A 21,893-nucleotide genomic window follows, 5' to 3' on the forward strand; every position below is an offset into this window, starting at 1 on the left:
GGGCGGGAGGGCTGCTGCGGCGTTGCGTGCGCAGGGGGATAGGAGGCCGCGCTGATTCCCTGCCAGGGTTCTCTATTTTGGGCAGGGGGATGTTGGCGCAGGCCCTTCTCCCCAGCTCTAGACGTCGCCACTGCCCTCCGTAAGCTTATCGAAGCAGCGGCTCAAGTGTGACGTCTCCTTTTCCTCCGAGCGCCTAGTCCTGAGCTCGCGCCATCCCTGCTTCGGATTTAAACAGCGGGCAGCTGTTCCGGTGCCGGATAGGGGAGTGCACATCGGTGCCCTGGACCGCGTATTTCCCAGCTACTTGTACCCTCGAAAAGACTACGGCCCAGGACCTACGAGGGACGCCGGGACGACGGACCGGAGCTGAGAGCGGGAGCGGGAGCGGGGCCGCTCGGGCGGCCGACGGCGCACGCGCTCGATGCGCGTCGGGGGCGGGGCTGCGTCGGGGCGGGGCCAGCGCGCGCGGGAAGCGCCCACGGGAGGCCGGCCGGCTCCTCAGCGCCGCGCGTCATGGCCCTCTCGGTTCCCGGCTACTCGCCCAGTTTCAGGAAGCCTCCCGAGACTTTGCGGCTCCGACGGAAAAGGGTCCGGAGCCTTGAGGCCGCCGCTTCACCCAGGGAGCAGCCCGAGCCGGCGCCCCGCCGCGCCGCTCTGGCCGCCGGGCTGCTCCTCCGCCCCTTCCCGGCGGCTGCAGGCAGAGGCGGCGGCGACCCGGCCGCGGCCCGCAGGAACCCCTTCGCCCGCCTGGACAACCGGCCGCCGGCCGCCGCGGAGCGCCCCGACGGGCCGCCCCGCGGCCAGCAGGAGGCGCAGGACCCGGTGAGTGTGGAGGGGCCCTCGTAGCGGACCCGGCTGTGAATTGGGGCGAGTTCTGGGGTTCGAGGCGAAACGGGCGCGGAGAGCGGTGGCCGCCGCGGTGTCGGGGCCCAGAGCCTCGGGAGGGGCCGCTCTGAGAGGTGGGCTCTGTGGGAAGTGCGCCCCGCGGGCGGCTCGCGTCGGCCGCTCCTGCGGGAAGCGGAGGGCACTGAGCGCGCACCCCCGCGGCCCGGCCCGGGACGGACGAGTTCGGGCCGCCGCCTCCTGGGGGTTAGGGACCGGTGGGGAGACAGCTCGAAAGATCCTGGAACAACTCGTCGTGGAAGGCCACTTCGACGGGACGATCGCTGGGGACCCTCCTTCCCTCTGTGATTCAGAGCCTCCCTTTCTGACGCGCTTGAAAATACTCTGGAGATGGAGGAATGTGGAGGATTCCTGGGGTCCCAATTGCCTGGCTTTTTTTTTTTTTTTTTTTTTTTAATCCCAAAGCCTTTTGGGTCTTTTTGCGGTTTCTCCATCAATCACGAGAAGCCAAATCACCGGCCTTTTGTCCCCTCGATTTTGATAGTAAAGTTCAGACACGAAACAAGCGAAGCGCCGACCTATTGATTGGGGGGGCATGTGAATGCCCGCACTTGGCATTTATTGAGGAACGTGGGTCGGGTGAAGCTCAGCGCCTCTTTAAAGCAAACCCCAGCATCGTTTACGACTTAAAAGCACCATTTTTCCCTCCTCAGTGTTTAGATTCTAATCAAGAAAATGATTTGCTCAGGGAAGAGAAGTTCCCCGAAAGAACAGCCGTGGCCGAGTTACTCCAGGTAATAGTCCTTGAATGTCATCAGAATGCGTATTCTTAGAATCTACGTCCGTAGCTCTCAGAAGCATTGACTTGGCAAATCGTTTGGCAGAGTGCTGAGGGCATGATCACCCTTACCAGGGGAAGAGGTGGCGTCAGCGCCGTAATTGCCTTTGGATGATGTAGGCATGCTGTTTGTAATGGTACCACGGCTCAGGTTGGTGTAGGTAGAGGATTTCCTTCGACCTCCAGCAGTTTTGTGACACCGTCCCTCTGTGGGTAGCGACAGCTCCAGCTGGTCACTCCACACGCAGCTGCTTTTTGAAGGTAGTCCTCAACTGACTCTTCAGACTAGATCCCCACGTGACCGCCACCGGTTGGGGCGGGTCGCTGACCCTTGCCGACCTCACCACAGCACACAGTCTTGATTCCATTCCCCAGGTACTCCTGTTGTGATAGTTCAACAAAGGCATGGGGCGCCTGGGTGGCCGTCGGGTGTCGAGCTCACATCATGATCTCACGGTCCGTGAGCTCGAGCCCTGTGTCAGGCTCTGTGCTGACAGCTCAGAGCCTGGAGCCAGCTTTGGATTCTGCGTCTCCCTCCCTCGCTCTCTGCCCCTCTCCCACTCCCACTCCATCTCAGAAATGAATAAATGTTGAAAAACAGAACAAAAAACAAATGCATAGTTTGTCCTAATAGGAGCAGGCTAGAAGAGCTCTCCAAGACCCAGTCTCCCTTTCTTGTAAATAAAAGGTCTTCACAGAGTGTATTAGAAATAATTCCCCCTTCCCTGTTTTTTTGTGATGTTACCTTAAGGGATTATTGTAAGTGAGAATACTGACTTGAAAGTACAGCAAAACAGCTTGGAAAGAAATTTTTGAGATCAGGAAATGGGTCTTAGGTAACATTATGGCCTCTAAGAGCCCTACCTAAGTTACCTGCAGGAGCAGCTTAGCCCTGCTTCCAGAGTTTTAGAGGCTTAGAAGGTGCTTTTTGGGGAAGATTTCTGCTTTGATAGCAATATCAATAGTAGATTTTTTTTTAATCATCATTATGGAAATAGTATATGCCTCTTATAACTGAACTATGTAAAACTAAAAGGTAAAATGTACCCCTTCACCACTACCACCTGTATAAATTCCCACTTCCCAGAGAAAGGCACTGTCAACAGTTTAGTCTAACTCTTTCTAGAGTGTTTCATAGTGTGTAGTATATTTTCAGTGTTACTATAGTTTATAAAATTTTGACATTTTAGTGATCATGTTGGTAAAATATGTAGATTGAAGGAGGTTTTTTTCGGTACTCTACTAATTTTTATGTTTTTTGTTTTCTAAAAGACTCCACAAGTATCATTCTCCAAATCTGATATTCCATCCTCAGAAAGTACTGAGTTACCTGTGGACTGGAGTATTAAAACTCGACTCCTTTTCACCTCTTCTCAACCCTTTACCTGGGCAGATCATTTGAAAGCACAGGAAGAGGCTCAAGGTATCATCCAGCATTGTAGGGCAACAGAAGTTACTTTGCCTCAAAGTATACAGGTAATTCTGAAAGAAAAGGAGTATGTTTTAAAGTATCAAATTAATTGTAAAATGTATTTCTCTGCAAAATGTCACAGAAATTTCCTTCTAGTAAGTTTTTCTTCTGACATTTAAAGACGCAAGGACGTGAGAAATTTTATATTTCCCAAGTGGTGCTTTCAAACAGTTTTTTCTATCAGATTCAATAACTGCCTGTTAAATTTAGAGACCTGTCCTAAGAACTAGTTAATGTTACAGGCAGGAATTGTTTGAACTAAACTATTCTTTTCTAGGCCTTTTGAGGAAAAAAAATATAAGGGAAAGAAATGAAAAGCTATTGAGTAGAATCGCAAAGGCAGATTGGTTACACTATTGATTTTCTGACATAATGTATACTCTTTTTTTTTTATACACACTAATTGTGACTACCTGGTTGATCGTCTGTGTAATGTAGTAAAGTTAATGAGTTCTAGAATGGTTTTAGAGAAATGTAATTGCATTGCTTTCAGGCAGCTCATCAACTCAAACTAGGTTAAAAGCGATTACCTAAAAGAGGTCTTGGTACTTCTTTTTTAATAAATAGATCAGGATGATGTATGATCCGCATTACCCGTTTTCACTAGCTACTGTTGAAACACGGTTGTGTGCGGAGAGGAGTTGAACATAGCGTTACTTATGTACGATATATGTCCCCACCTGTAACCCTACCCTAATGATGACAGAGATAGTTATTCTCAGGAGAAAACAGGAGAGATGGGAGTCCCATCTGTGTTTAAGTCTTCCTTCTGATGTGGTTCAACATACAATAAATATTGGCAAGAATAAACTACATTTTAGCTCCCGTAACAGTTATTAATACTTTCCTATAGGAAACCGTAAATATTCTCAGACTAAGTGGCATATTCAGTACTTTTTAAGGAAATTTTATACTTCTAGTGTGGCAAAAACTGTTCGATGTCATCTCTGGATTTTAGGATCCCAAACTCTCCACTGAGCTCCGATGTGCCTTCCAGCAGAGCCTTCTCTATTGGCTCCACCCTGCCTTTCCTTGGCTGCCTCTGTTCCCTCGCATTGGAGCTGATCGAAAAATGACTGGAAAGATAAGCCCTTGGTCAAATGACGAAACCTTGCAACACATTTTAATGAGCGATTGGTAAGATTAGTAAAAACTTGTGCATCCCAGTAGTAAATTTTACTTTTTAACAGTGTTCTCTGTTATTTATGATACAGGAATGTGTAGTGGTAACAGGATCTCTGTGTCCTTCTGAATTATTTTATCTAAACTGTTAATAGCCAGCATTTAAATTACTTTTTTTTCTATTCTTTATGCAATTGTGTAAGTGCGGTAGGTGTTCTATAAATACATGCAAACGTTCTTTTACATTACTTCTTGTCAGTGGCCGCTTCCTTTCTCAGCAGAAGCTGCTCAGAGAAAGTCAGCACCCAGTTACCAAGTAAGTTTTGTTTAAAGAAAAAATAACTAGTGTTTAAGCGGTCAGCACTATTTGTTAAAGTATTTAGAAGTCATCAGTGAGTCCCATGACCAGTTTTAGTCCTTTTAAAAGCCAAGTTATGCGGGTGCCTGGGTGGCTCAGTCAGTTAAGCATCTGACTGTTGATATCTGCTCAGGCCTTGATCTCAAGGTTGTGAGTTCAAGCCTCATGTTGGGCTCCATTACTGGGTGTGAAGCCTACTTAAAAAATAAAATATAAATAAAAGCCAAGTTATGTACATAGTGGCAAAAATTCAAATCATTGTAATATTTGTGTTGTATTTTAAATCAAATGAGTATCAAACTGAATTATAAAAATAATTTTAGATGTTAAGCTAAATGTGTAATAATACCTAAAGAAAATTTTTTTGCTTCAAAGGTCTGTGAGCTTCACTTCTCTATATAATTTGCTGAAGACAAAACTTTGCCCATATTTCTACGTTTGTACCTATCAGTTTACTATCCTGTTCCGTGCAGCAGGCTTAGCAGGAAATGATGTAATCACAGCTCTCATGTCTCCAACAACTAGAGGAATAAGAGAAGCTATGAAAAATGAAGGTAAAACTATAGGTTTAAAATGAGAATACCACACTATATAGTAAGCACTTAAAAGCTAAAATGTGAGGGGTGCCTGGGTGGCTCAGTCGGTTAAGCATCCAGCTTCGTCTCAGGTCATGACCCCATGGTTCATGGGTTCCAGCCCTCTGACAGCTCAGAGCCTGGAGCCTGCTTCAGATTCTGTGCCTCCCTCTCTCTCTGCCCCTCTCCCACTTGTTCATCCTCTCTCTCTCTCCCTCTCTCTCTCTCTCTCTCTCTCTCACATACACACACACACACACACACACACACACACACAAACATTGAGAAAAAGCTAAAATGTCAATTGTCTTTTTACCAGTTGAATTGTTTTCTACCAGTTTTACCTATATTTTTTAAGAAACATCTTTATTTCTATTTTTTTTTTTCCAGCAGTGATTTAAGTTGTCTCCTAAATTACTTAGCTTTAAGCTAATAGTGTTCCCTTTTCTGACCTGATAAACACATATTGGACTGGAAAGTTTCCATCTGAATAGAATTTCCTCTAGAAATTCCTTTATAGTAGAAATTACCTACCCCCTTTTAAAAACACAATTTTCAAACTGGGTCAACCCATTAATGCTCATGAAATCTATATAGTGGGCTCAATCAGCACTTTTTAAAAAAAAATGAAACAGTATGGGGTGCCTGGGTGGCTCAGTCAGTTGAACGTTTGACTCTTGATTTGGGTTCACTCAGGTCATGATCCGAAGGTCATGGGACCAAGTTCCTCATTGGGCTTTGCACTGAGCGTGAAGCCTGCTTAAGGTTTTTTCTCTCTCCCTCTGCCCTTCCCCTGCTGACTGACTCTCACAAAAAAAAAAAAAGAAAAAAGAAACCAAGTAGAATGTACTTTAGGAAAGAGTACTATACATGTAGTGAGAGTATGTATTGTTTCTTCAACCTTTTGTTTCAAGGAGGTAGGGGGTGTGTGTGTGTGTGTGTGTGTGTGTGTGTGTGTGTGTGTGTGTGTGTGAGAGAGAGAGAGAGAGAGAGAGAGAGAGAGAGATAGAGATGGGCTACTGTCCAGAAAGTATGAAAGCTATTGCCTTAATAGAGCAAGTTTATAAACAGGTTCAAATCTTCAAATTTTATACTCTCTAAAAGGGCACACTTGTTAAGTTCTTGTAGACAATATTAAAACTCAGTTAAATTTTTCTTTTATTTACTCATGTAGGTATTGAATTTTCTCTGCCGTTAATAAAAGAAAATGGCTATCAGAAGAAAAAGACATCTGGAACAAGCTTGGGAAATGGAGAGTATGTGATTAATATTTTATATCAACCAGTGACTTGCGGACTCAGTGCAATAGTTTTGTAGAGGAAACAGCTTTATGAAATGGAAACTCTAACTATAACAATTTCCTAGGGAACAAGTAATCAGTGATGATGATGAAGATGAAAGTTTTTCCTGGCTGGAAGAGATAGGTGTGCAAGACAAAATTAAAAAACCAGACATACTCTCTATCAAGCTGTATCCTTTCAGTTGTGTTAACTAGAAATGATTTTTGTTCAATTAAGTTAGTGATCAATGTAATGTTGATTGGTAATTTTATTTGACTATAAATCTTAAAATATTTTAAGTTGCTATTTAAACTAATTCGTGGGGCACCTGGGTGGCTTAATTGGTTGGGCATCTGACTTTGGCTCAGGTCATTATCTCGCACTCTGTGAGTTCAAGCCCCATGTCGGGCTCTGCGCTGACAGCTCAAAACCTGGAGCCTGATTTAGATTTTGTCTCCCTCTTTCTCTGCCCCTCCCCCACTAGCACTCTCTCTCTCTCAAAAATAAAAATATTAAAAAAAAATTTTTTTAAACTAATTCTCTATCATGACATTAAAAAACTCCCTAAGTATCAGTAAACCATGAACAATTATTACTAAACAATTTTTTTAAAAATGAAAACATTCTATATAGAACATATTTTTGACTAAGGAACAAATTTGTTTTTGTTAGGTATCAAATTTCTAGCAAATTCAGAGCGTCAAAGAAATTTTGATTTAAACAGATAACCTTATAATTGCAACTAAGTGGGATAGCAAGAACATTTCCAGTTCCAAGTGGGAAGAAAGGGTCCCGGGTGATTCAGAATCAGGATGACTTTTTCCCACTGGTATGGGATTTACATTTGCAAGTTCCTTGACTGTCATCTTCAGACGCAAAGAGAAACATGAAGTGCAAATGGACCACAGACCTGAGTCTGTTGTGTTGGTGAAGGGAATGAACACCCTTACATTGCTGAATTTTTTGATAAACTCTAAGAGTTTAATTGCAAGCTCAGGCCCACAGGCAGGACTTCCACCAACCCTCTTATCCCCTGTAGCTTTCCGAGGTGCCACAATGCAAATGCTTAAGGTAATGAAAGGGGGGAAAAATTCTAATTTTCATAAACTGGCTTTTTAAGAAGAATGAAGAACAGATTCTTGATTTGTTTTTAATAACTGCTAGCATTTTGCATGGTGCATATTGTTTCGCTTTCCTCCCAGCAAAAAAATTCGTTGATCTAAAGGTGTATCAAAAGAATTATGTGCAAATATGAATTATATGAAATGTTTTATTTGAATTCTATGAAAATGAATTAATGAATGAAAATGAATATGATTGGCAGCAAAAGCACCTTGGTGTTCCTTTTTTCCCACATGGAAAAGTTGCTTAATCTCATTTTGTCTCACTTCTTAACTGGCGGAAGAACATAGCCAAACATGTTGTGTTAAATTATAGATCTCAAAACCTATATCATGAATAAGTGAAAAGAGTAGTTGTGTGTCCATATTGTTTTAAAAAATTATGCATATAAATATAAAATACATATTGAACGTTAATAGCAGAATTGAATTTTTATTTTTGTCCAGTATTCTGCATTGAAAATATACCACTGAATTGGGGTGGGAGGGTAAAAAGGGGTAAAGGGGAGTGGGAAGTATGTGCTTCCAGTTACAAAATGAATTAAGTCAAAGGGACAAAAGGTAACAGTGTCGGGCATATAGTCAATGGCATAATAGTGTTATATGGTGACAGATGGTAGCTACACTTGTGAACACAGCATATAGAGTTGTAGAATCCCTGTTGTACACCTGAAACTAATGTGACATTGGGTGTCAACTACCATTAAAAATTTTGATCAAAATATATAAATCAGGATACCATACGAAAAATTGTATTTTGTAGAACATACTGAGACTGAGTCCTAATTTGGAGATGTGCTCTAGATGGAGAATTAACATTTTCACTCGTATAACATTCTTTTGATGTCATATGAACTACTTTGTGCTATACTCACAAGTGTAGTTACTGTCACCATACAATGCTATTATAATACCACTGACTGACTGTATTCCCTCTATGCTGTACCTTTTAGTCTACAACTGTTAAAGAGGGAAACCCAAACGAAGTTACTGAACAAATCTTTAGGGACAAAAGCTTGAGAGACGGTGACCATAATTTTTTCTTTAAATTTTCTTGAAGGCACGAAGTGTAAATGTGAAGACACAAGCTGTTTCTGGATACAAAGATCAATTTAGTTTGGAGATTACAGGTCCTGTCATGCCTCATTCTCTACATTCTGTGACCATGCTACTCAAATCTTCACAGAATGGGTCATTTTCTGCTGGACTGTATACACATGAGCCAACTGCTGTATTTAATATCTGCCTGCCAGTGAATAAAATACTGGATAAGGTAAGTAGACAGCTGTAAGCATATTTCATTGTAGCTAGTTTCCTCAGATGGGAGAAATCAATGATTTGCAATGAGCCAAACTTGTATCTCAGGTTATTCGACTGTACTGTTTAATTTTATCAATCACAGTTACTAAGATGAAGGGATAAGGTCTGGTTTTTTTAGGGGTAAATTTTACGAATTTAGATTGTTGTACTCAATAATGACTAAAGAACTTTCCAAACAAAAAGAAAAGGCAAGTTATTTTCATGGCTATCTCAGATCCAGAACTTAATACTGCTAAATACCTTTATTATAAACAACTATGGATATTTAACCAATATTTGCCTATAATTTTGGACATAGTAAGGTTTTTATTCACGGGTTATAATTAAGACCTTTAAAACTGCCTCATGCTTCTATCATTTGCCAGATTTCTAAAAATGACCAAAACTGTGTATTTCTGGATGCTATTGCTAGAGGTGAAAATTTTTAGCATCAACTTCTATTGATAATGAACTGCCTTTACCTCATAAACATGAATTAGGGCATCCGTTTGTCAAAATTCCCATGGTAATTTTAAAAATCTGAGTGTTCAAGGGTGCCTGGCTGACTCGGTAGAGCATGCGACTCTAGCCAGGGTTGGGAGTTCAAGCCCCACTTTACATGCGGAGCCTCTGAAAAATAAAGGGGCAGCCAGCTGGCTCAGCCTGAAGAGCATGTGCCTTTTTGCCAGGGTCATGAGTTCGAGCCCCACAGTGGGTATAGAGATTTCTAAAATATATATATACTTAAAAATAAGCAAAATCTCAGTGTCGAAAGACTGATGTGCTTCTTGACTAACTTGAATACAAATTTCCATAGGAGACACTTCAGGAGGAGCTTGGTAACTGTGGGTTGCACCCTAAGACTCTGGACCAACTTAGTCAAATACCAACACTGGGAAAATCATCTTTACGGCTTGTGGAATTGAGTGACTTCGTTTATAATTGGAGATCCTGAACACCAAAGTAAGCCTAAAAGGAATCTTTGAGGAAAAAGCCTTCTAGCAAGGAAATTCAAGATTCTTATACCTTTGGCTCTAAAGTTCATTTTGGAAGTTAAAGGAATAGAACTTTAAAATATTCAAGTGTTGATAAACAACCTTTTAGCTTAATTTTTATTACATGCATTAAGCAAAAGGATTAAGGCTTTAAATCAACATTTTGTTTTTACTATTCTGATTAGATAATTCAGGTATAAAGATAACTCCCAACTCTTAAAAAACCTCAGAAACTTGAATGAGACTTCCAGACCCTTACAAGCTAATTATAAACAGAGTAGAAAACGGAGTATTATGAATGTCAGTGTTGCCTTGCAAATGGCAAACTGAAGCTAAGTTAGTATTAATTATCTACTGGCATTTTGTGACCGATGGCATCAGGGCAAAACCATATTTGACCATTTACCTATACCTACAGTTATATGCAGGTTCTAGATTATAAAGATACAAATGTAGACAAATTCGTATTTGTAGACAAATAGCTAATTGTTGATGTCTCTACCTTAGTTGCCTTCATTCTCATTTCTAATTCCTCCATTTTCAAATATATTAAATTTGTTTTTTTTAATGCATGTTAATTCAAAGAGGGGTATTTTGTATTCCACATAGAATAGTGTTAATTGTAAAGTGTGCTCAGCTGTCATGGTAAAGGAGTATTTCATGTTCTTGTAGGTATTTGTGTGTGTGCACGCGCGAGTGTGTGTGTTGTGTGTGTAATTCAAATTTCCTTAAAATAAAAGGACGTAGAAATCAAAAGCACTGGGTAAAGAAATGACAATATTTAGTGAAGAAGTATGTGTTCACTTTATGATCCAAAAAATAAGACACCACATTTATTCCAGAGAAGTTTATATTTGGGCCTTAAGCTTTTGAAAATAAAGTTTAGAGACATAGCATTATGAATACCACTGTAATACACATGAAATATTCTATCAGACCCTAAAAATTAACATAAACTTAAACTTTCTCAGTCAACAAAATAGTGGCCGGGTGCCGATTTTATTAGATAAGTTGGTTACAGCATTTTAATTATCATTTAACGTCTATCTAGGTGTAGCTGAAATTCAAAATGCACATCAAAGTAAAACTATATCACAACTCAATGCCATACTAAATGTACTTGGCCTCTGCAGAATTCTAATCGGACTTCATTTTGACTCCCTTCTCATGGCCCAAGTGGCTTTGATGGGAATGCAGGACTTAGTGCTGATCATCACACAACATACCACTTTCTTTTTATAACCTCTACAAAATTTTAAGGGGAGATGGTGGCATTAGCCCTGTGGAACAGATCTTGATTACCTCAATAACACTGGCCCAGTATCTGTCCAGCAGAACCCATTGTGAACTAGTACAAGGTGCACAGCCCTTCACTGATTACAGGCAAGTGTTACAGCAGCCTAGCCATAAGGAAGGGAGGTTACATCATAGTACAAAATACAGTATAAAAGCGTTATTTAACATTCCACACTGAAGATTACGGATGCCTTCAAACAATCGTTTGGATGTTAGCCACTTAAACAAATACATCACTAAGGTAAACAATATAAACATACCAAAACCCTGTATGGTTAAATACAATTTCCATGGTACAAAAATCAAAGCCTGGAGATGTTTGTACAGATTGCTTTTTACACAATGTCTTAAATTGCCAAATATTTACAACATTAAAGAGGAAATACATTTTGATGCAGAGTAAAATTATCTGAAATGATTAATATAAAACCTCAATCTATCTACGTGAGGCACTCCTGAAGCAAGTGGCATTAGCCATGAGGTCCTTTGGTACAAGGCCCATTGCTTGAAGAACCACAGTAGCTGCTGTGGCTTTAGCATGCTTCTTATTAGGGCTGGCAAAGCTGGGCTGGTAAGCGCTTCCATTTATCAATACCTATTCAAGAAAAACATACAATTGGGCTGGTAAGGGCTTCCATTTCTCAATACCTATTCAAGAAAAACATACAATAAGAACAGCATCAAACTTTAATATCTATTAGCTTTGTATTTTTTCACTAAATGCTAGAAAAATAATTCACAAAAACTATAAAACCCATACTATGGAAGTCAAATTAATCTCAACCCAGAAGCAGCAAATCATTTAGGAAAAGGGACTGCAAATTAAGGTCTTCAAATTGAAGAGGCATGGGGAAAGGGGATGGAGAAAACCCTGATAAAGCTACTAAATTAACACTAAATTAATTCCCCATGTTCCACTAGAAAATGTCAACAAATTCTTCACCAGATTTTGCCCACATCTTTCCCTCCAACATTTTTGAAAAATAGGCTATTAACAGGTCATATTAAAGTATACTTAAATATTTAAAAACCCCTACCACTTCTACCCACACATCTATTCACTCCCAACCCACAATGTATCAATATTGTGACGATACAGTGCTTTTCCCTCACCCTCTAAGGTTAAGTCATCAAATTAGTAGGGGTATATAATTAATGCACAAATTCATATTTACCCTAAAGAGAAAATGTTTGCGATGATCAGGGCCACTATCATGGACCAAGAGAAATTCTGGTGGTTGCCACCTTCTCTTATTACAGATTTCCATCAAAGCAGACACAGGATGTTTGCCTGCAGAGAAAAAAAAAATAACTTGTTAATTATTTCTACTGTCTGTGGCAACAGATTATGAATTCAAGTTGGGGATGGGACAAGAGGAAATTTAAATGTTTGCTCACCTGACAGATCTTTCATTGCAGCAGAGAAGTTCCCAGACCTCTTTTGTGCTCTTTCTCCTACTGCAACAAGACCTTTAAAATAAAAAGCCAGTGTTCAATGAATAAATCCCAAAGCATCATTCAAAATTATAAACACAATGATTCCCTCTGTAGGAACCTGAATCTCAATAAAATATTCAACTCCCACCACCCCTGATTTTTATATCATTTGACTTCTATTTTGCTGTTTCAATATATAAATCTTTATGTTTATCATGTACCTTGGTATTAGAAACTGTACAAAAATCAAATGTTCAGAAAACCTAGTATATAAATATGTATATAAATTAAGTGCCATAGTTAACAACTACAGGTCTGTTTCTTTTTAAGTTTAAAAACTAGTGGCTATTACAAGTGCAATCTAAGGTTTCCCATTCCTTAAAAAATGATGGCTCAGTTAATTAAGTTCTCCAGATGGTGAGGATTTTAGGCCACCCCCCCCCCAAAAAAAACTAAAAGGGAGAGGCTGTCTCTATAGATGAACGTGTCCATTTTCTCCCCCAGCAAACAACCCCTTTCTGACTTATCAAATGAAGATATTCTCAAAAGACAAACATAATCGCACTGTATAACCTCCCTTTCCAAAGGGATTTAGCTGTATCACTACCCAAAATCAATGCTTTCCTGACTTCCATTTCTCCTAGGGGGAATTCTTCAACCAGTTCTTCATTAATTCTGCTAGTATGCTTCTCCAAACCCAACACCTGTCACAGAATTCCAAAGATGTTCCCTGGAATTATGCAATGCCTTCACAGATATTTTCTTCCAAAAAACCACCTCTTAGGACTCAAAAAAATCTATTCAACTTGTAGAAGTAATACAATGTCAATGTGACATAATCAGTACAATGTCCTTTTCTAATTTAGAGTCTGAATTAACGCTTATTAGCACAGGATGATTCTCATGCTGTTTCTAGCCTACTTGGAATTATTACCAATAAACTCCCTACAATTTGAAAAAAGTGGCATCACAGTATTGTATGTGGATGAGAATGTAGAATTTCTGATGCAAAACATTTTATAAGACACAGTTTGGTCAGAGCTAGTTCGTTTCCAATTAAGAATAATTTAACTGCATCATCTCCAACTTAATTCAATTCTCTGATTACAAAGATAATGAAAATTCTAGTGTTCAACTTTACAGTTTTTAAAAATCAGGCTTATCCAAGCTATTGAAATCACACTGAGCTGACATTCAGCCATTTGATTCTACTTAAAACATAATTCCAAGGGAAGAATTTAAAAGGTACCAGCTGGCTGTTCTCAATAAGCACTAAGTGTATTTTTAATATTCAGCAACTGCATGCAAGCTATATAGAGAGATCCCCATGAGTAGCAAAGTTCCAAGGTGCTCCAAGAACAAGAAAATATGAAGAGCTAACATTGCTGCCAGCAACTGCTCCACTATTCTCCAGCCCCAATCCAAGAAAACTCAATTATGGAGCTTAAAAAGAGGGATATGCAGACTCCTGATTTCGGCTCAGGTCATGACCTCGCAGTTTGTGGGTTAGGGCCCCACGTCGGGCTGCATGGTGACGGTGCAGAGCCTACTTGGGATTCTCTACCTCTCTGCCCTTTCCCCACTCTCTCAAAATAAACTTAGAAAAAGAGACATGCAAAAAAGGGTTTATAAGGTGAAGACAAAACAGCACTCTAGTAAGAAATAAGGAGAATATAGAAGATAAAATATTTGAAAAAGAAAAAAATAAATCCTAGAAACTACAAGTGTATGTTCCCCGTCAAGAGAAAGCAAAATGGGGATTCCATTTCCTAAAAACGAAATATAGGGGGTGCCTGGGTGGCTCAGTCAGTTAAGCATAGCCCTCGGTTCAGGTCATGACCTTGTGAGTTTGAGCCCCACATGGGGCTCTGTGCTGACAGCTCAGAGCCAGGAGTCTACTTCACCTGCCCCTCCCCGGCTCACACTTGCGTCTCTGTCTCTCAATAATGAATACAAGGTTAAAAAAAAAAAAAAGTGAAATCTAGTTAAAATTTCAGTCACACTGATATATGCCTACTTCCTTATTATTTAGCATCTTAACTACAACTGCCTTTTTTAAAAGCCCAAATTAGTGACTTCATCTGTATTTATACAAGCTGTCACGAATGGGTTAAACTTTTGTTTCCTAACAAACAGCTGTATATATGCTCCAGTTAAGCATCAAGGATATCAAAATGTAAGAAGATTACTATGTGCATTTATTTATTTATTTATTTACGTATTATTTATTTAAAGATGGGGCTGCTGGTGGGCTCTGTTGGTACAGCATATGACTCTTGATCTCAGGGTCATGAGTTCAAGCCCCATGGTGGGCAAAGAGCTTACTTTAAAAAAAAAAATCTAGGAAGGTAATGAAACCCTAAGTGTTTTTTTTTTTAATATTACTTATTTATTTTAGGGGCAAATGAGGGGGCAAAGAGAATCCCAAGTAGGCTCCACAATGTCAGCACAGAGCCAGCCCAACACAGGGCTTGATCTCACAAACCGTGAGACGATGACCTGAGCTAAAACCAAGAATCAGATGCTTAACCGACTGACCCACCCAGGAGCCCCGAAACCTTAAATATTAAAGAAGGTAAAATAAACATTCCCAGAACAATGTGTTACCTTTTCGGTCTGTCTTAAAATCAACTAGGATAGGTTCCTTATTTCCTTCTTTGTTTTTTCCTAATCCTTCTCCTTCTCTCCAGCCCATTTTTCTCATCAAAACGGCTCCCATTCCTCCAGTTACCGGGGCTGCTCTTAAGAACTGATCCTATCCAAAGAAAGAAAGGTAAAATGTCCCCATTTCAGAGTTAGAATTTGACTACAAATGCAGTGTAATTTTTAAAAAAAAAATCTTATTTTACTTCTAGATCTGATATAGCAATTAAATTTAAGTTTCTATACTTATATACATACTGTAGTGTGGATGCTAATTATTTTCACATTAACATATTTTGAAAGTCAAATAAGGCAAATAAATGGCAGTTTAAAACAGTAGCCCTCCTGCCCCCCTCCAAAAAAAAAAAAAAAAAAATTAGAACACTCCTGTTTTCGTCCACTATTTAGGTTCACTGGTATCTCTTCTTAGCTTGCAAAATAAAAAGAAGGCAATGTTAAAACAGTCAATAATATTAATTGTCCCAGGTGTACCTAGTTAATGAATAAAGCCCAGAAATCATTTAGAAATAGTTTGGACACTGAAGAAGCATACTGTTAACATCCCAAGTTTTCTTTCCCACTCTACCTTAAAGCAAGTATAAATATTTTACTTAGAAAATCCCTATGAACCAAAAGGTAAAAATCTTTACATTCTATTTACACAGTAAGAAATGGACAGTCACATAAAATACCCTGTCATTATACCAAACTGAATTTGAATGCTTTTAAATCCTAGCTTGATGTTAAAAGACTTTTAAAAAACTCCTTAAACGTTTACATACCTAGGCCTCGGTAGCAGCAGTGTTGTGAATAGTAGGGCTGGCACTGACCGGGGCAAGAAGACAGCTACAAGGATTTGGCCCTGAAACAAGTTTCCATACAGAGGGGTGAAAGTTCACAGGTTATTCTGTGAACAGTCATCTCTCTTGTATCCAACCCACTGAACCATAATTTCCATCAAAGCAGCAAACTACTTAATGTCTTAAGATGCACAACTATATACATTAGCATGGTCAACAGTCATTTTCACACATTAAGAAATAAATATGTGATGCCTCTATTTTAAAGGACATCCATGTACACAGAACAGATGAATTCTACTGTTGATCTTTATTGGCCATTTTCCTTTTAATTTATAACATCTCAAAATCCTGCTTTACTTTCCCCTTGTTCTTAAATTTTAGACTTATGTTCTCTAGCAAATATATAGCAAAAGTCATTAACTTATCAACAGAGGGAGTCAAAAATTTGGTATCTCTGGGAAGAGTATGCATTAATCATTTCCTATATTGATAAGTTAATACTAAATTTTTAAAATCTTATTTTTACACAGTAGTAAAACTGTATTATTTTTTCCCCCAGCTTTGTAAATTATATGCCGGGGAAAAACATGCCAATGATGTGTGACTAGACATTAAGTACAACTAGGTGCTCTGATGGAAGGAGGCAGCTGTGGAGGTAAAAACATACCCCTGGTTCAGTTCCTTATTTGGTGCAGGCCATGCAGTGTTGATGTATAAAGAGAAAAGTTAGCTGATGCTTGGATATCAACTGCCTTGTTGCTACACACCTAAAATGACTTTTACTTACTTCCAGGTTCATCCGCCCCTCTTTTCCAGGCAACACTCCTAAAAAAAAGGGCAACTGTGCAGAGTATAATACAAAACCCCAAATAACCCAGGCTTCCGACTCGGTTTCCATTGTCTACTATCTTCATGTTTCTTTACCCCATTGTGTATATAGTTCACCAAAAAGCTGCTTAATCTAATGAGTATAATAGTAAACAATACTCATCGGGTCATGTCCAAATCACTTAATTCCAGAAAATAAAGGTTCTTTTAAATCAATAACCACTTAAAAATGTCTTACTGACATAATAATGGTAAAACTCCCATCTTTTTTCATCTAAGAATATACTGCAACAAACTAAAAATGAATATGGACTATGTTGGCATTCCATGTGGTTTTTAACATAAAGGAGGGTGTTAGGCTAGTGCAAGGCAAGAAAAACTATGTGATCATTGAAAGTTTTCTAAACACAACAAAGAGACCATTGACAGTGAAGATAAATGATAAATTTCCAGCTAATTTTCCACATTTTTATAAATGTTCATTCCTTCCTTGATATCAGTACCAAATATTCTTCTGTAAACATATAAACGGGAGTTTTCCTAAAAGCATTGCTTTCTTGTTATTTAAAAACTTTCATGAACACATCTCATAATTTATCAAAATGACTTACATGTACATTTAAAATAATGTAATTGAAAATCTGTCAACTGCCTACATGACTAGAAATCAAAACTTTAAGGGAAAGTTTGCAAGAACCAATTTTAATCAGTAGAAGATTCACTTTTGCAAGTTTTGTTAACATGATTTTTAGAACTATATAAGCATTATGGATCAGCACTTCATTATACAAATGAAGACCAAAATTTTACAATGGAATCACATTCAGAAGTTCCTACCTAGTAATGTACAAGACTATTTAATTTTTATCTGCCTAAACACCCACGTAAGCTTCAAGTCTAACTTCCTGAAATACTGAGACTCAAGCTTCAAGATTAAATAGTATTAAAGAATTAAAACTATTGAAATATTTCGGTGTATATAATTCTTCCCAATGAGATGAAGGCCATTTTCAAATACTATACAAATCACTCTACTTTAAATACTATAATTGGTCCAAAATGAACTCAAAAATATTTTTACTAGATTTTCATTTTTTTCCAACACCAACCCCTAGTAAATGACATAAAAGTTATAAATTTTTAATGAATCTGGCCATATACTCACTAAACACATATTAGTGTACCTAAATGTACCAAAAATGGCAGGTAAATTGAGGATGTATCATGTTTCATATTAATTTGTTAATAAGAGGATCATCAGAGATAATGCTATCAAAACTGAAACGTTATGAGATTAAAATATCCAAAGCAACCAAAATCTCATTTTGCGGAAATTCAGCTCATTCACTGGCAATCATAGCAATTCTTCATAGGTGCCCATCACGTTATTAATTATTGCCCTGTGAAGCAGTAATAAGAACTTGTCTTCTCATGACACTTGGGAGACTGAAATTCCAAGTATATTACTTGCCCATGATCACAAAAGCAGTCAGGAGTACAGCGGGATAAAGAAACCTTCCCAATCCTTAGACCACGCAGCCTCCCAGTTTCAGCACTGCCATACTGCCAGTACTCCTGAAACAAATGTCCCATCACCCATCCAACCAAGCCACGTCCCTTCATCAGAAGGCATTTCTTTAGAAAGCCCTTCTTAACCACCTAAGACTCCCCCAACAATGAGGCAGCCGTAGGTGGAGTCCACAGGTCTCACTGCAGGAATCTGAAACCAGGAGCACCTACATCTTCACAGCACGAGGCGTCCATCCTCTCCCTTGAATTTAGGTCTTACATATCCTGTTTTTCAGGAGATCAGTGGTTCTCAAATTGAGCCTGTGGATCACCAGAGGCCACCAGGGCCTAAATGGTGGTCCACAGATAGCAGTCTCCATCCCCACTCCGCCCCCTTCACCACCCCTTCAGCACTGCCCCCCCTCCCCCCCCCCCCCCCAAAGTCCAACCATCCTCCCCAGCCTTCCGGTCCCATGGCAAGATCACCACATGCAGTGCTAATACTGGGGCCTCCCAACCAACTTGCTATAACCAGCAGCTGACAACCACAGGGATCGGGGTGATCACCAGAAGGGTGAGAAATAAGGGCCAAGAGAGCTTACAAGAGGGCACAGGCACTAAAGAAGGGGAAAGAAGGACAGAGGAGCAAAGAAATGGAAAATCTGGGTGGTAAGAGGGCTCTTGGGGACAGTGATCCACCAAAAATAAACCTGTAATAAAGTATCCCATGATGAGAAAAAATTTGAGAACCACTGCTTTGAAATCATTAGATTAGTCCAACAGGAACTGTGGAACATTCTGAACAGCACCTGAGATACACTGTTAGCATTCAAAACACAGTTTTTAAAAAACCACCCCCAAAAAGACCAGCAGCAGCAATAACAAATAACTTCAGGATATAAACTGAGTGGCTCTTGAGCCTTATTTATACATTTGCCATTGTCTCATGAATCAGGTCCATCTTCAGTGTCCATCCTAGAGTAGGCACACATAGCAAATTTACTCATGAACTTTGGTTATAGTTACTGGCCTCTCCGTGCATTTTTAATAAAACATTTTCTAAAAAAAATCTTAACTTTGTAGTTGGACACTTTTGTACGTGCATATGTTGTGTACCTTTTTAATCCAGGCTTGGGCACCAGTATTAGCCAACTGTTCTTGTGTCAGAACCTGTACTCCTGTACTTCCGGTGAATTGGCCGGGAATGGAGTTCAGCTGAGCCCAGGCATCAATCTGAAGAAAAAAAAAAAAGATGCCTCAATCAACTGAGTAAAATTACTTGTCTAGGCAAAAATGCCCACTGGTTTATTTCACTAAATGAAATGGTTTTATTTAGTTCTTGAAAAGGCTGAATAAGACTTATTCAACTTTTAGAACAATTTGATGAATGCATACATATTTAAAATGTTTTCTTAAAAGCAGCACTTTGATAACATTCAGTGGGTCCCATTAATAACAAGATTTGAGATGTACGTCTAACAACTGAAAAGCATGAACGATAATACTCATTCTCCAAAATATCACATGGATACATGAATACAGAAAAGAGTTTCATGCGGCACGGGATCCCTGCCCTCTGCTTTATGTACCTCATATAAATGCAATCTAATAAATGTTATGATCGCCTGAGTTTTTAATTAATTACCTTCTTTGTGGTATTAGAAATCCAGAATTCAAGAGACACGCTTAAGGAGTAATAAATGCAGGGAATTATTCAAACCCAGAAAACAGCTTTCTTTAAAAACTGAGCCCTACATTAATCACCAGCATTTATTGTGATGGTTAAAGAATCAGTTGTCCTTCAAACTATATTTGCTAATAAACGTTGGTATTGTTAGGTAGTGTATTTATCTGTCTGAACATGTATTTGTCGTTTCTATATAGATCTACCACGGGAATGTAGAAGACAAAAGGAAAAGCTGTCCACTGTTAAAAATTTAAGTCTAGACTCTGGCCTCAGACTGCCTAATCACTTTTTTTTTTTAATTCCAGTGTAGTTAACGTGCAGTGTTATAGTTGTTTCAGGCTGACTGACTACTCTTTACTCAGTTTCCTCAGCTGGAAAATGGGACATCATAATAGTACCTACATCTCACAGAGCTATGATGGGCACATAGCTACTTTTATATACCAGATTACAAACTCAGTAAGAGCACGGATTTTTTTTCTATTTTAACTCTCTTAAACATTAGTTCCTGCCACACAGTACACAATAAACACTTACTGAGTGAATGACCATGCCCCAAAATCACTTTCATTTAAAATAAGCTAATTACAATAAATTACTTATTTCCTTGGATTTTTAGGACCTACATTTCAACAGCATGCCACAGAATTTACTTATGTCACAACCATCTAATTAGTTAAATTCTCATTTAGCAGACATTAAAACTGCTACATACCCTTTCCTGGGCTCGATTTAACATGCTCATGGCTTCAAGGTCAAATGCATTCTCACTTAGTCTTTTCTGAGCAAGTGCCCGTTCACTCATTGCTGTAGAGATGTCCACAGGCTAAGAAAGAAAACATAGATAATTATCTCAAATTATGGTAGACCCCCTAAATTCTAAAAAGTGCTCATATCTTTAGTTGCTACATATCAAAAATGAAACAGTAATCTTACATATTAATAATCTTGTAAAGTACAGAAAAGATACCAAGTAGTACAAGAAACTTGGAAAGCAGATGAGGATCATTTAAGGTAAGTTACACGCTATCAGAGGCAGCAGCTGAACTCAACCCAACATCTGAACTTCAACTTTCATATTTTCTACTGTATTTTCTACTGTAGCAAATTATGATCACAGAAAATTGCACTAAGAACTTAAAACTCTCTAGCCTTCACTAACAAAACAGTCATTTACAAAAACTGGTACTTTTTTCAACTGTTTTGGAACTATTAATTTTATATTCATGAGCAATTTTCATTTTATCCTATTTCTTTTTAGCATAATGTTCAGAAGCAATAAGGTTCTTGAGTAAGCAAGCAGAAAACCACTATCAGGTCAGTTGGTCTTTTACTCATCTGCACATCTTTTCACCTTCTTGCAGTTGCTCAGAGATACAGTTTGGTCTTACGAACTCCATTTCTTCAAAGAATGTATTTACTATATACATAAACGAATCCTTTGTTTTCAGTTTATATGTATTAATGACCCAAATTAAAATATTTCTGGGAGGGTACATAACAACATGAACCAACACATTTAAAATTAAGTATGTCTGAAATGTCTTAGGTCCTCCTTTTCAAAGCTCATATCCTACCTGTAAAAATATGTTACGCTAAGCAGAGGTGACTTCACGGTTTAACTTTTTAAAACGTTTCATAATGTCCAGAAAAATTCTTAAAGAACAAATCCCCAATTTATCAGATTTGTGGAAGGCTCAACCACAAAAGGAAAAACACATCAAGTAAGTATTTGATGTTCTTTGTTCTGATGTTAAGAGCTCATGTTGACTTGTATCATCACCAATT

At 39.0% G+C, this 21,893-nt stretch overlaps 2 protein-coding genes across 12 annotated transcripts in view; one reads left to right on the forward strand and one right to left on the reverse strand.

Moving 5' to 3' along the window:
• DONSON (DNA replication fork stabilization factor DONSON) lies at positions 1-21,771 on the forward strand. Of its 8 annotated transcripts, XR_007457461.1 has the most exons (13): positions 838-1,637; positions 2,954-3,157; positions 4,111-4,289; positions 4,534-4,590; positions 5,008-5,186; positions 6,382-6,463; positions 6,573-6,677; positions 7,360-7,558; positions 8,669-8,881; positions 9,725-9,870; positions 16,641-16,736; positions 21,367-21,422; positions 21,755-21,771. XR_007457461.1 is itself a non-coding variant. In XM_049629279.1 (12 exons), exons 1-11 carry the CDS (start codon positions 514-516, stop codon positions 9,860-9,862), a joined length of 1,746 nt encoding a protein of 581 aa, XP_049485236.1. In that variant the 5' UTR covers positions 1-513; the 3' UTR covers positions 9,863-9,870; positions 16,641-17,440. The 8 variants fall into 8 exon arrangements, 6 of the variants coding, with proteins under 6 accessions (XP_049485236.1, XP_049485238.1, XP_049485237.1 ...); XM_049629279.1 differs by lacking the exons at positions 21,367-21,422; positions 21,755-21,771 and adding an exon at positions 1-822 and having other exon boundaries at positions 1,557-1,637; positions 16,641-17,440; XR_007457462.1 differs by lacking the exons at positions 21,367-21,422; positions 21,755-21,771 and adding an exon at positions 16,875-17,440.
• The window catches only part of SON (SON DNA and RNA binding protein), a 32,217-nt gene continuing 21,838 nt past the window's right edge, over positions 11,515-21,893 (reverse strand). The window contains exons 7-12 of one of the 4 annotated variants that reach the window (XM_049629265.1): positions 20,821-20,931; positions 19,535-19,651; positions 15,243-15,390; positions 12,597-12,668; positions 12,374-12,489; positions 11,515-11,793 (exon numbers count right to left, since the gene is read on the reverse strand). In XM_049629265.1, the coding sequence (XP_049485222.1) occupies positions 11,635-11,793; positions 12,374-12,489; positions 12,597-12,668; positions 15,243-15,390; positions 19,535-19,651; positions 20,821-20,931 (723 nt within the window). In that variant the 3' untranslated portion in view covers positions 11,515-11,634. Of the gene's footprint in view, positions 11,847-12,373; positions 12,490-12,596; positions 12,669-15,242; positions 15,391-16,060; positions 16,141-18,874; positions 19,394-19,534; positions 19,652-20,820; positions 20,932-21,893 lie in introns of those variants that run through there. The other 3 variants (XM_049629266.1, XM_049629267.1, XM_049629269.1) reach the window with 3 other exon arrangements.

Source organism: Panthera uncia, chromosome C2, assembly GCF_023721935.1.
Source record: "Panthera uncia isolate 11264 chromosome C2, Puncia_PCG_1.0, whole genome shotgun sequence".
Classification (NCBI taxonomy): Eukaryota; Metazoa; Chordata; class Mammalia; order Carnivora; family Felidae; genus Panthera; species Panthera uncia.